The following is a 13,311-nucleotide window of genomic DNA, read 5'->3' on the forward strand; positions in this document are numbered from 1 at the left end:
TAATCAATACAGCAATAGTAAACCCTAGCTGACGTGAAACAGAATTAAAGGGATTTTCTGGGTTCAGAGCTGAACCCGGACATACCCATAATTTCACCCAAGCAGCACCCCTGATGTTAGGACATGGGCTAGCCGATTTATTGGTTTCGTCACCGGAACTCCTGAAAATGCCTTTGCCCTGCACAATTTAGCAAAGGAGAGCATCGGAGCTTGAACTGCTCCGATGCTCAAGTCAGGGGGTGCTGCCTGGGTGAAACTGGAGGTATGTCTGAACGCGGACAACCCCATTAAATTCAAACTCTGCTGGGCAGAACAACTGTACTACAGAAATTATTTAGAATATTTTATATACTAAATTATACATACAGATAAACATACAGATATATTCAGTGTCAAAGCAGACATTTTAGACATAAGAAACGTAGATTTTTGTGGCAGTTTTTTTAGCCAAACCCAGAAATAGATCCAACAGGAAGGAGAAGTATAAGAAGCCTTTCCATTATAATCAAATTCTCTCCCAACCCACTTCTTTGGATGAAAAACACCCTCACTCAAACACACACTATGAACTCATCACAATTTTACAGTAGTTTATATTTTCAGAAATTTTGATAGAGAACTTCTAGCATGTTTGCTGAGCTTGATACAATTTTGAGTCAAGAGCAATTTTACATCAATTTCTGTATAGCTGTCAGATATAATCTGAGTGGACTCTGTTTTACATGCCTTGCAACAGCAAGAACGAAAAATTCAGGGAAATTATGGAAATTTCAGGATCAATAGACATATTAACTATATGCAAATAATAAAAAAAGAGAAACAAAATATTCAAAACATCTCAATCTATTCAGTATCAAGTATGAATGTCACTCACACAAATGCACTTACATGTCTTGGTATGCTGCTGGCTGCTCCCTTTGCAACTGCTGACAAATGTCAGCATATTAAGGCTATGCAGGCTGTTCATAGTAACATGAGCAACATGCAGCCTGACATTGTCATGTTGAAAAATGGCTTCTGTGACAAATTGGAGAAATAGTCATACCACTGGTTCCATGACCAAATCGATATATGCTGTTAGTATACAGACCTGAAATGAAGACTAGAGGTGTCTAGCTGCTGTACATTATTCAATCCCACACCATAAATATGGAAGTAGGATTGATGTGATGTTCCCTTGTGATGGCCTCTTCAAGACATTGGTCACATGGCTTCCAGACCAATCTCTGACTATCATTATGTCTGAGTCAAAAGTGTGACTTGTCACTGAAGAGGAAAGGCCTTCGTTCCAGCCTCCATTGCCATCTTGCTGTGCGCCATGATACTGTTTGAGAGAAGTGGGATGAGGTTAATGGGACTCCTTTAGCTGAGCATCTAGCTCATAGCCCAGTGTCTTTCAAACGTGTAGTACAGAATGGACCACTACGCGCCATTCTTCTTATCTAATCCATTCTCGCGGAGCTTCACTTCTGTGCTCCTTTTGCTGTCATTCCAGTTCTCCCAATCACTGGTACATACACTGTTGAACAGTGCTGACATCTCAGCCAAGGTGTTTAGAAATCTGTTTGAGTTATTAATCAAGTTATTAATCAAGCATTCTGTCCATCTCAGTTTGAGACTAGTGGTGATAACTACCACATCGAAGAGGAGACATTGAGCAATTATCCCACATGCCTTGATGTTTCATGTGGCAAAAAACTTTGCTTTCAATATGGCTTTTATGCCCTGCCCAGATGCCACAGATTGAAGCAAGGTGCTTAAAACTGTGATCATTTGTAGATATTAGCGACACCTACTACTTCCTCGCTTTGCATAACCTTATGGCTTGTCCTTCTTGGTGTTCAAATTTCAATGTTGAGGAGTGCCAATACCAGCCTGAATTCTTTATTAAATAGATTTGTTTAATGTTTTGTGATCAGTAAAAAAAAAAAAAAAAAAAGAGTTACCCATATCCACCACAGGAAATGCTTGGAAAGGCAGACTCAGCCAGTCATTGACCACAGTGTTGATCCTCACCTACTGTGTTCTCCCCCTTCCCTTGTAGATTGTAAACTCTTGTGGACAGGGCCCTCTCCCCCTCTGTACTGCGCTGTTAATAGTTTCTTGTTTATTGTATTTGTATTTTTTTTATTATGTACTGTATGTGTAACCCCCTCTTGATGAAGACGACAGCACAAAAAATTGCAGATCGGATGCAGACCAAACATATGTGCATGAGCCCTGAGAAATTGCGACTATGCAGGTCTTTGTACACTTGAACTAATAGTTATATTCATGAAACTACCTTGATTTAACATATGCTTTGTGATAGTACTGCCTTCTAGAAGTATGGCTTTGGCTCTAAAAAGGTGTATATCGTAAGCAAAAATACTAATGCACGATATGCAAAAGGTCATGTGCAAAAGAAGAATACATATGGGATAACAAAGAAAAGCTGGATATATGATTTGGAACATTTAGCATTGTCTTGGCACTAGTTTGCTGCCATAAATATGCTGAAAATTCAGATTTTTCAGCAATAAACCACACTTGTTAAGCCTCATGCCACTTTTTCTGACATACACAAATGTGTTGAGGAAAGCACGTGGGGCATCAGAGTTTTGCCAAATGGAACTAAGTTCTCAAAATTTTCAGATAACGGTTAAACAGGCCTTGTAAGTTTGTATCCATATAAATGTTTGTCTATTTGTGTTTATTTAAACATTTTCATCTCCTTATTTCTGAGATTCAAATCCCCTCCTTCACTCCTGTTCACATAACGCTTTGATCCTCTGTTTGATATATATATAATGGGAAAAGTTACCAATTTAGACCTCCCATGGAAAGATGGAACCTATCTCTTACAGCAGAAGACAGCAACCTACAGCACTCCAAGTGTTGTGAAACTGCATCTCCCATCATGCACACTTGCTTGGCAGTGCTCTGAACTCCCACAGAAGTGAAAGGAGCATGCTGAGAGTTGTAGTTTCACAACAGCTGGAGTGCCAAAGGTTGCTGATCCCTGTCCTATAGCTTATACTGTGGGATATGTTGACCATAGCGCCCTCTGGTAAAAGATGGATGCCAACACTCAGATTGCACTTTTCTGTAAAATATATACAGTATCTCACAAAAGTAAGTACCCCTCACATTTTTGTAAATATTTTATTATATATTTTCATGGGACAACACTGAAGATATGACACTTTGATACAATGTAAAGTAGTCAGTGTACAGCTTGTATAACACTGTAAATTTGGTGTGCCCTCTCACAGCCATTAATGTCTAAACTGTTGGCAACAAACGCACTCAACTCACTTTTGTGAGCTACTGTATATCTGTGTGTATAATTATTAATACATTTTTTGTAAATTATACATTAAAGCATTTTTTTTTACTTTGTTTGCACAGTCATGTGATGTGGAAAGGTGCTATGGAATGTGGTCAGCTGACCCCTCAATCTGTACGTAAGGTCAACATTTTTCGCAATCCAGGAGTGGGCTTTGGATTTGTTGCTGGCAGTGCACGACCCGTTGTAGTACGATCAGTCATCTCAGGTGAAACTGGAGCATCAGTAATTCAGTATTTAATATATTCCCAGCCCTTCAGTTGTGTCTACTACTCATAAATGTATTATTATATTATCTATCTATCATGACATATCACTTTAATGGCAAAAGGCATTCATAAAGTATTTGTCAGAGGTCTAACCACTCAGGACCCCTTTAATCTCAATATGGGACTTAAAGGGTTATTCCTATTACAGACAATAGGGGCATTTCGCTAGGATATGCCTCCATTGTCTAATAGTTGCGGGTCCCACCTATGGGACCCGCACCTACAATGAGAACGGAGCGGGGAAATGAACGGAGGGCACACTGCCCCATAGAAATGAATGGGAGCAGGGGCCGCGCGTGTGCGGTGTGCCCCCATTCACTTCTATGGGAGCAGCGGGGAGCAGCGCTTGGTGGTGGATGGACCCCAGGAAATCTGAGGTCCTCCAGCCACAGCTCTCCCCGCTACGTTCTCTGGGACCTACACCTATTAGACCAGACAATGGGGGCATATCCTAGCGATATGCCCCCATTAATTGTGATGGGAATACAACTCTAAAGGGATTCTCCTAGCGTTAACAATTTATTATCTATCTTTAGGATAGATGATCAATATCAGATCAGCAGGGGCTCAACACCCGAGACGATCAGCTTTTCAGGAGTAGCATTATCACTGGGACTATACAGATCTTTCCATCGTGTAGTGGATGGAGTAGGTTACTATTTTAATAGAAGCAGTGTGGCAGTAACCACCTCTGTCCACCACACAATCGTGACTATTTCTGGAGCTACTACTGAGCAGTGAACAGCAGGGGTGTGGAGTATGGATTGTTAAATCATGGAGAATCTCTTTAAATGTTTCCTCAGATGTTTTCTTATGTTCATTAGACTTTAATAGTAAAAGGAGGGTGCATATAAGAATACAAGGATCACACATCTTTGTTTTTTGAGTCAGGGTCGAAAAGTTTAGGCCAAAACACATCGCACTCATTTATGGCATGAATTCTAGAAAATGAATTTGTACCTCTTTTATGCAAACCAGCTTATACTACAGGACAACAGAATTAGAGCAGCTTTACATTTGGAGATCATGTGTTCAACAATACAATTTTCAATTTGAATTAGTAGTTGAGACCATTATCACCTGTACATGACTTTGTGTCATGATTAAATGTTATTTTACTGGAGATACTATATCTCTTTCCGGAGAGCACCTAAATGGCATGAGGAATCTTGAAGACCAAGTAACACTCTGGAATTCTGGGAAGAGGGTATGCAAATGAGCTCTTAGGAAGCTATGTACCTAATGCTACCAGATGTAAGGTAAGTATCCTAAAAGTCAGTGTTCAACCTTTTAACACAGCTGCTTGGAGGTGATTGCCTCTCATTAGTGCACAGCAGAGAGTAGAGGCCTAAATGATGACAGATCTAGGTCTGGATTTGAGGAATATGATATTGCTTTATGTAGAGAGACCTCAATGGCGTGAGGAGTCTTATAGGCCAGGCAATGTTTCTCTGGAATTCTGGGAAGATGGTAGGCAAATGAGCTCTTAGGAAGCTCTGCATCTAATGCTACCAGATGTAAGGTAGCTATCCTATAAGTCAATGTTTGGGCTTTTGAACAGACCTAACATATGACTCATAGGATAGCTACCTTACATCTGGCAGCATTAGAGGTAGAGCTTGCTAAAAAGCTCATTTGCATAATCTCTTCCCAGAATTCCAGAGGAGAGTTGTCTGTGCTAAGACTTCTCACCTCATTTTGGTGCCCTCCATAAGAAGATATACTGTCTCCCAATTCCAGACCTAGGCCTCTCACCCAGTTAAGCTAGCATTCTCTGCTTTTAACTGATGAGGAGCAATCACAACAAAACAGTTCTCTGCAGATGAGATGCAGCTTAGTTATTATCATGTCTCAAGGCCTGTTCAAAAGCTCAAACATTGACTGTACCTTACATCTAGCAGAGGAAGAGCTTGTGGAGATCTCATTTGCATATCATCTTCCCATTTTATTTTACTATAATTCAGAATGGAAAAAACGAGTTACTTTTTTAATTTACATTCTGTTACAAAAATGCTCTCTTTATGTCATTATAATAGCACCATCCTGTTTAATTAATCCATGTTCTATTCATAAAGGGTGTGTCCTGTGAACTACTTTTCACTTTAAAGTTTATTTTCATCAGGTACTCTAGATTCCATCATTCCTCCTTAGAGTTAACTTTTTTTATTTATTTGACTCATTTGCAGTTTTCTCTTGTTCCCCCACACTTTAATCCTACTTCTTGGTATGTCATGTGACTGCTGTACCATCATGGCTTAGGGCAGCGAGATGTCTCCTGACATCAGCAGGACATGTGACACTAACCAGTTCATTTTCTACCTTTATATAAAATGCCTTGTGTAACTGGCTTTGTAATAGACACAACTTGTGCTTATGTCTATTATTTCTTAGAGAAAAAAATATATATGATTATGTTTATCTGTACAATGTAACTGACATGGAGGAGTGGTTATTGAAGGGAAGGAAAAGTGCTGTGAGCTTGTACATCCTAAATTACAAGTCTCCACTATAGGACATAACCAACAGCAATTGAAAATTGAATCTGATTTGCCAAAGGGCACAACGGTAGGCTAATAACATAAGAATAATGTGGTTTGGATGAATGGTGGCATTTTGGGAAAGTAATATAGCAGCAATGTTGGGAAGGATATATTTATATTAATGGCAGAGCCCCTTTAAATTGCCAATAGCCATACCTACAGTTAGAAGCTATGACAATTACAGCGAATTAGCTCTAGTTGAAATGACATCCCCCCTGAGAAAGGACACACCCCTTGAGCTGCCAGCCAGAGGATAATCTAGCAGAAATATTGTAGCAAAGAATGAAGGAACTCTTCAAATACATTTATTAAGACCGTTGTTTTAGATGCCAGTCTTAATAATAAGCCCTTTAGTTGGCAGTGGATCTCTAAAGCTATGTAGAGGTGTCGGCCTCTTCATAACTTCGCACATCCACAGCTGATTCTAAATGTTAAGCTTCCGTGCTGTCTTACATTTAAACCATTTTCTACATCTAAACCAGGCATAGAAAATGATGAATGAGATGGGCCCGCCCACACCACACCAACTTTTTTAGACCTGGTGTGAGCGCAGAAGAAGATGCAGATTCTGCTGCACCATGGCGTGCGACGGAATCTGCACCAGATACAGTATATGCCACAAAACTGGGTTATATCTGGTCATAAATGACAAACTATACAGTATATGCAGCAACCTGGGCCTGGGGGTATCTATTTTCATGTATTGGTCATTCATTCTAGCTAAAGAAGGTATGCTTGGCAGGAACAGGGCTAACCACCCTGTTCCTGTCCTCTTAATAGTATTGGGTAGGTCCTGGAGAGGAAGTTCCAGCTCAGATAGAGACATTAGAGGAAGCATATGCCTGAGCTCCTGCTTCTAGGAACAGTATTCAATTCTCCTGTAAGACCAACACACCTTTATAGACACTCCTGCAAGGTGAGAGACTACAGCTCAGACACCCATCACCCAAACAACCTTTAGGCCGACTGACTTCAAACCTGAGAATCACAGTGGACATCTATACTGCAAGTGCCTGCTAGTGCTATTAAGCTGGCATCCAACCAGCTACCATACATCATCATCTGGTGCCAGAAACTATACTTAAAGAGAGACTTTTATTCTGAGAGACGTTTAACTTCTGGCCTGATTCTTCAATCTACATTTCCAATGCACAATCCCCAGAGAGCAATGAACTAAGGGAGTTCCCCGTGATACAACACCTCATCAAGGCCACTAGCACTCCCATTCTCTGCACCAGCTCCTCAGATGTTTGCTACATATGATGGTTGATTTTCATTTTTTACATCAGTCATGGCATAACCACTTTTTATATTGTTTTAAGCCATTTAAACCCTTCCTGCAGGTGGATATAACATTAAAGTGCATGCACATACAGTTCCGACCAGTGGGTGGCATTTGCACAGGAGCTGTGCCCTCACTATTAATAGTGGCCACTGGCGGTAATATATACAGTATCAGAAATCCCAATTTAGGGGGCAGGATAATAGTTAACTCTGATCTTGACTGCTTAAAATGCACTTTAAAGGTTTTAATTTTTACCGAAATAGATGTATTTTTAGCTAAAAATAACTTTTGTGATTCAGTGTTATAAAAAAAAATTGCAAATCCAGCTTCCATGTACACTGCCTGTCCCAAAAAAAAGTTGGCACCCAAAAAAAAAAAAAGGTCACACACTCGTTGGACCTCCCTTAGCTTTGATTACAGCACGCATTCGCTGTGGCATTGTTTCGATAAGCTTCTGCAATGTCACAAGATTTATTTCCATCCAGTGTTGTATTCATTTTTCACCAAGATCTTGCATTAATGAAGGTAGAGTCTGACTGCTGCGCAAAGCCTTCTCCAGCACATCCTAAAGATTCCCAATGGGGTTAAGGTCTGGACTCTGTGGTGGCCAATCCATGTGTGAAAATTATATCTCATGCTCCCTGAACCACTCTTTTACAATTTGAGCCCGATGAATCCTGGCATTGTCTTCTTGGAATATGCTCATGCCATCAGGGAACAAAAAATCAATTGATGGAATAACCTGGTCATTCAGTATGTTCAGGTAGTCAGTTAACCTCATTCTTGGAGCACATACCGTTGCTGAACCTAGACCTGACCAACTGCAGCAACCCCAGATCATAGCACTGCCCCAGAGGCTTGTACAGTACACACTAGGCATTATAGGTGCATCACTTCATCTGCCGCTCTTCTTACCCTGATGCGCCCATCACTCTGGTACATGGAAAATCATCAGATAAAATGACCTTCTTCCATTGCTTCAGAGTCCAATCTTTATGCTCCCTAGCAAATTGAAGCCTTTTTTTCTGTTTTGCCTCACTGATTAGTGGTTTTCTTACGGCTACATGGCTGTTCAGTCCCAATCCCTTGAGTTCCCTTCGCAGTGTGCGTGTGGAAATGCTCTAACTTGCACTATTAAACATAGCCCTGAGTTCAACAGTTGTTTTTCTTCTATTTGATCTCACCAAACGTTTAAGTGATTGCCAATCACGATCATTCAGGATTTTTTTCCCTCCACATTTCTTCCTCGAATACGATGGGTCCCCACTATCCTTCCAGTTTTTCGTAATGCGTTGGACAATTCTTAACCCAATTTTAGTAGTTTCTGCAATCTCCTTAGATGTTTTCTTTGCTTCATGCATGCCAATGATTTGACCCCTCTCAAACAGACTAACATCTTTTCCACGACCATGAGATGTGTCTTTCGATATGTTTTTTGAACAGGCAGTGTATTTCCATGGCTCAATCTCCATCCACTCATGTTCTCTTGAGCAAACACTTAAGCTCAATTATCAAACCGTTCACAATCTCCAGCCATTTCAGTGTTCTCCTGAGTGATCAAATAAAAATTGATCAGCTTTGAGCGTATAGATAACCATTTGAGACTCAATGCATTTCAATGAGCAACATGTTTTTGAGTGATAAGAAGCTTCATTGTAGCCTACAAAATATCACATTATAAGCAAAAATACCAGAAAATACATTTCTGGAAATAAACCAATACCAAAGTACACTCATTGAAAAAACAAGGAGTATAAAACGTTGTGTAAAATATAATGATGATGATTTTATATATATATATATATATATATATATATATATATATATATATATATAAAAAATTACATATTAGAGTGAAAAGATAAGTTTACTGGGGAAAAATGTACAATTGAAAATAAGATCTAGTACCCTGTTCCTTCACCTAGCCTAGATATAAGATGAGATATGGTTGGGTATGGAGGCATAGAGGTTCTGTATCGTATCCTGCATACAATTGCCCACAGATATTGCATCCTAGCAGGCCCATAAATGCTTGATTGGTGATAAATCTGAAGATTGGGTAGGCCAAGGAATGCAACCCTTCCTTGTATGTGGGCAAGCATTATCCTGTTAAAAAATTCAGTTGGAAGCCCTGCGACGACATCAACATTTTTTCTTTTGGTGCATTATTTATTCATTTTAATTTTTTGTCAATCAGTGTGCATATATATATATATATATATATATATATATTTTTTTTTTTTTTTTTTAATTTTTAATTTTTTATGTATACCTCTAATTCTGAGAGCAAAAAAGATAGCAACTGCAACTGTGAAATTAAGCAATGCCCCTCCCAGGAGCCATAAAACCTTTTCACATGATACTACAGTTTTTTTTTGCATCATTATATTGCATCAGTATATGTATATCAAAACCTGGAGTGCAATCAGAATGCAAAAGAGGTACAAATCTTTCCATTATACTTTTTCCCTGTGTAGGTTTCACTCTTGGTTTTGGCTTTACAGACACATAAAACACTGACCAAATTAGGCAAGTGTGAAAGTACCCAATCAATCTGAATACTATATGAAAGCAAATATATATTACAACCTTTGCTTGATGAATATTAGCTTCCTCTCATTTCAGGAGGTCCATCAGAAAACAAGCTACTTTCAGGAGATCAGATCTTAGCAATAAATGATGAGGATGTGAGTGAGGCCTCGAGGGAGAGATTCATTGAACTGGTCAGGTAAAAAAAAAATCTATAAATGTTATAGGATGCAATACAACAGAGATTTATTAAGTTAGGCCACTTTCACATGGCCTGCATGTGATCAATGTTTTGCATCATTATTTGCGAGCCAAAACCAAGTGTGAAACCTACACAGAAAGGGATAATGAAAAGATTTGTGCCTCTTCTGTGTTTGGGCTTACAAATACTGATGAAAAATACTGACCAAATTCTGTTGGCTTGAAAGTGGCCACAGTGAAGGGTTATGCAATTCCCACATTTCTTTCTCTCGAAAATGTGTACACAAAATATTGGAAACATATATTACTTAATATGGTTTAATTTATTATTTTTAGATGAGCTGAAACCTTTATTTCTATTAATTTATTGCAGGAATGCTAAGGACTCAATCACTTTGACAGTACTACATCCTCACCAAGTAAGTATATAGACCTTTGTTAATAAATAGCTGTAGTGCTCTTTTTTTTACCTTCAGATTGATCAACCATTACAAAGGGAAACAAAGCCTACATATTCCTTAATTTTTGTCCTGAATGTCAAAAACAATGACTAACGATAGATTATGTTCACAGAGTATGATGTTATACATTTTTTCAAACAAAATTAGACACGTCTATTTGACCCTTTCAAACATCAGCATTTTGACCCCCACAACAGCGCCACTGTAAGAGTTAAAGGGGTTATCCTACACCAGGGATAGGCAAACTGCGGCTCTCCAGCTGCTGTAAAACTACAAATCCCATCATGCCCTGCTGTACGCTTATAGTTGTAGACAGACTGGGCATACTGGGAGTTGTAGTTTTACAACAGCTGGAGAACCGCAGTTTGCCCATCCCTGTCCTAGACCTATAATGCCCCCCGCAATGCCTGAGCCCCTCACACAGATTGTACTTACCTCACTACCCGGCACCCACGTCACTTCTGATGCCTGGACGACCGCCGCTGCATCTACCCATTGCTAGGGTTGTTTCGATACCAAGATTTTGATTCAGTTTCGATACCATAAAAAGGTATTACGATACTCAATACCATTCGATACCACGCGAAAAAATAAAACAGCAAAAAAGCCACGTACATTCTGCATTTTATGGAACGTCCAGCCCATAATAGAACAGTCCTATCCTATTTTTTGGGGGGACAAGGTGACAAAAAAATATGGCGAATCGCGCATTTTTTTCTCTCTTTTTCTTTTACAGTATTCACCGCATAAGAGAGATTTTTTTATATTTCGGACTTTTTGGACGTGGCGATATGTAATATTTTATTTATTTATTGTTTATATATTTTATATGTAAAATTGGGAAAGGGGTGATTTATACTATTTTGGTGTATTTTTTAACTTTTCTTTTACAGTTTATTTAATAACTATTTTTCCCCCTTAGGGGTAGAACCTGGGATCTTTTAATCCTTTGTCTTATTCACCCTAATAAATCTCTATTAGGGTGAATAGGACTTTACACTCACCCTGCTGCCCTATGCATAGTACACACAGCAGCAGGGAGCTGACTATGGCAACCAGGACTTCAGTAGCGTCCTGGCTGCCATGGTAACCGATCGGAGCCCCAGGAATGCACTGCTGGGGCTCCAATCAGAACTGCCACTGCTACTAATGAGAGGAGGTGAGGGGACTCTGTGGCCACTGCCACCAACAATTTTAATACTGTGGAGGGGGATGGGGGATGGGGGAGGGTGCACTGCGCCACCAATGATAATTAATGTTTAATATACAAATACAGCCGGCGGCAGAAACACATTGCCGGCACCCGACCTCTGACAGGGCGATGCGATATGCGGCAGTTAACCTCTCAGGTGTGGCACCTGAGGGGTTAATTGCTGCAGATGCAGTGCCCTGTCAGAGGTTGGGTGCCAGCAATGTGTTTCTGCCGCTGGCTGTATTTGTTAATTAAACGTTAGTTATCATTGTTGGCGCAGTGGCCACAGCCCCTCCTCCCCTCCGTACCTCTGCGCTCTCATTGGTGGCAGCAGCAGCAGAGGGAAATACTGCTTCCTTCTCTCCGTGCTGCTGAGGGAACATGGCGCACGCTGAGAGCAGTGCGCTCATGTTCTCTGATACTGGGCTGTGCAGTAGCACAGCCTAGTATTGATAAAAGGCAAATCCCAGTATCGTATCGATACCAGGACGAAAGTTCGATACCCGAAACAACCCTAGGGGGGACAACCAATAGCAGGCTGTGACAGGAATGAGCCTCCCTACTATCGCAGGTGACGCTAGGGAGGCTTTTTCACATCGAGACCTACTATTGGCTAAGGACCCTCCCCCCAAAGCCAGATTTTTTCAGCCACGCGACTGGGAGATGCAGCGGCTGACATGTGGGCAGCAGAAGTGACGCGGGTGATGGGGTGCGAGGTAAGTACAATTTGTGTGACGGTCCCGAGCATATGGGGGGGGGGCATTATAGGTCTTGGATAATCACTTTAAAGGGGTTGTCCAAGTTATATTTATTGATTGACCTATCCTCAGGATAGGTCATCAACATCAGATCGGCTGGTGTCCGACAGCCGGCACCCCCGCCGATCAGTATTTTAAAGAGAAGGTGCGCGCCGTGCCAGCGCTGCCTCCTCTTCATTGTTTACCTGCTCGCCGTTGCAGCTGCAGCGATGAGTAGGTGTAATTACACCCAAGCCGTCCCATTCATTTCAAAGGTACGGCTTGCTCCTATACAAGTGTATATAAGCGATCCGTACTATTGAAATTAATGGGACGCCTTCTCTTCAAAATACTGATCGGCAGGGATGCCGGGTGTCGGACCGCAGCGATCTGATATTGATGACCTATCCTGAGGATAGGTCAATCAATAAATATAACTTGGACAACCCCTTTAAGCACTTCATTTCCACAAATAAAGGTATCCTGTCATATAACTCCTTTTAGTTTCTTACATATAGTTGATTTTTAGAAACTCAGGCAATAGATTTGACCATCCTATGCTACTAACATCACTACATAGGGGCTAAGAAGAGCTGGAAAAACATACCTTTTGTGGAGCTTTTATTATCAGGATTGTGAATATGAAGTTTTAGTTTGCCAGATTCGGCTTTCTTCATTTAGCTGAATTACAGCTTCTCCACTCTGCTTGACAGTTGTAGTGATCTCCTGCTACAAGGGTTATGACACAGCTCAATGCAGAGAGCACTTT

At 40.5% G+C, this 13,311-nt stretch overlaps 1 protein-coding gene across 1 annotated transcript in view; it reads left to right on the forward strand.

The window, feature by feature from the left end:
* Window positions 1–3,302: 3,302 nt before the first annotated feature.
* Window positions 3,303–13,311, forward strand: part of FRMPD3 (FERM and PDZ domain containing 3) — a 553,251-nt gene continuing 543,242 nt past the window's right edge. Inside the window, exons 1-3 of the mRNA XM_044268648.1 lie at window positions 3,303–3,536; window positions 10,048–10,150; window positions 10,526–10,571. Of these exons, the coding sequence (XP_044124583.1) occupies window positions 3,398–3,536; window positions 10,048–10,150; window positions 10,526–10,571 (288 nt within the window). The 5' untranslated portion in view covers window positions 3,303–3,397. The remainder of the gene's footprint in view (window positions 3,537–10,047; window positions 10,151–10,525; window positions 10,572–13,311) is intronic.

The sequence above is a fragment of the Bufo gargarizans genome, chromosome 9 (genome assembly GCF_014858855.1).
Source record: "Bufo gargarizans isolate SCDJY-AF-19 chromosome 9, ASM1485885v1, whole genome shotgun sequence".
Taxonomy (NCBI): domain Eukaryota; kingdom Metazoa; phylum Chordata; class Amphibia; order Anura; family Bufonidae; genus Bufo; species Bufo gargarizans.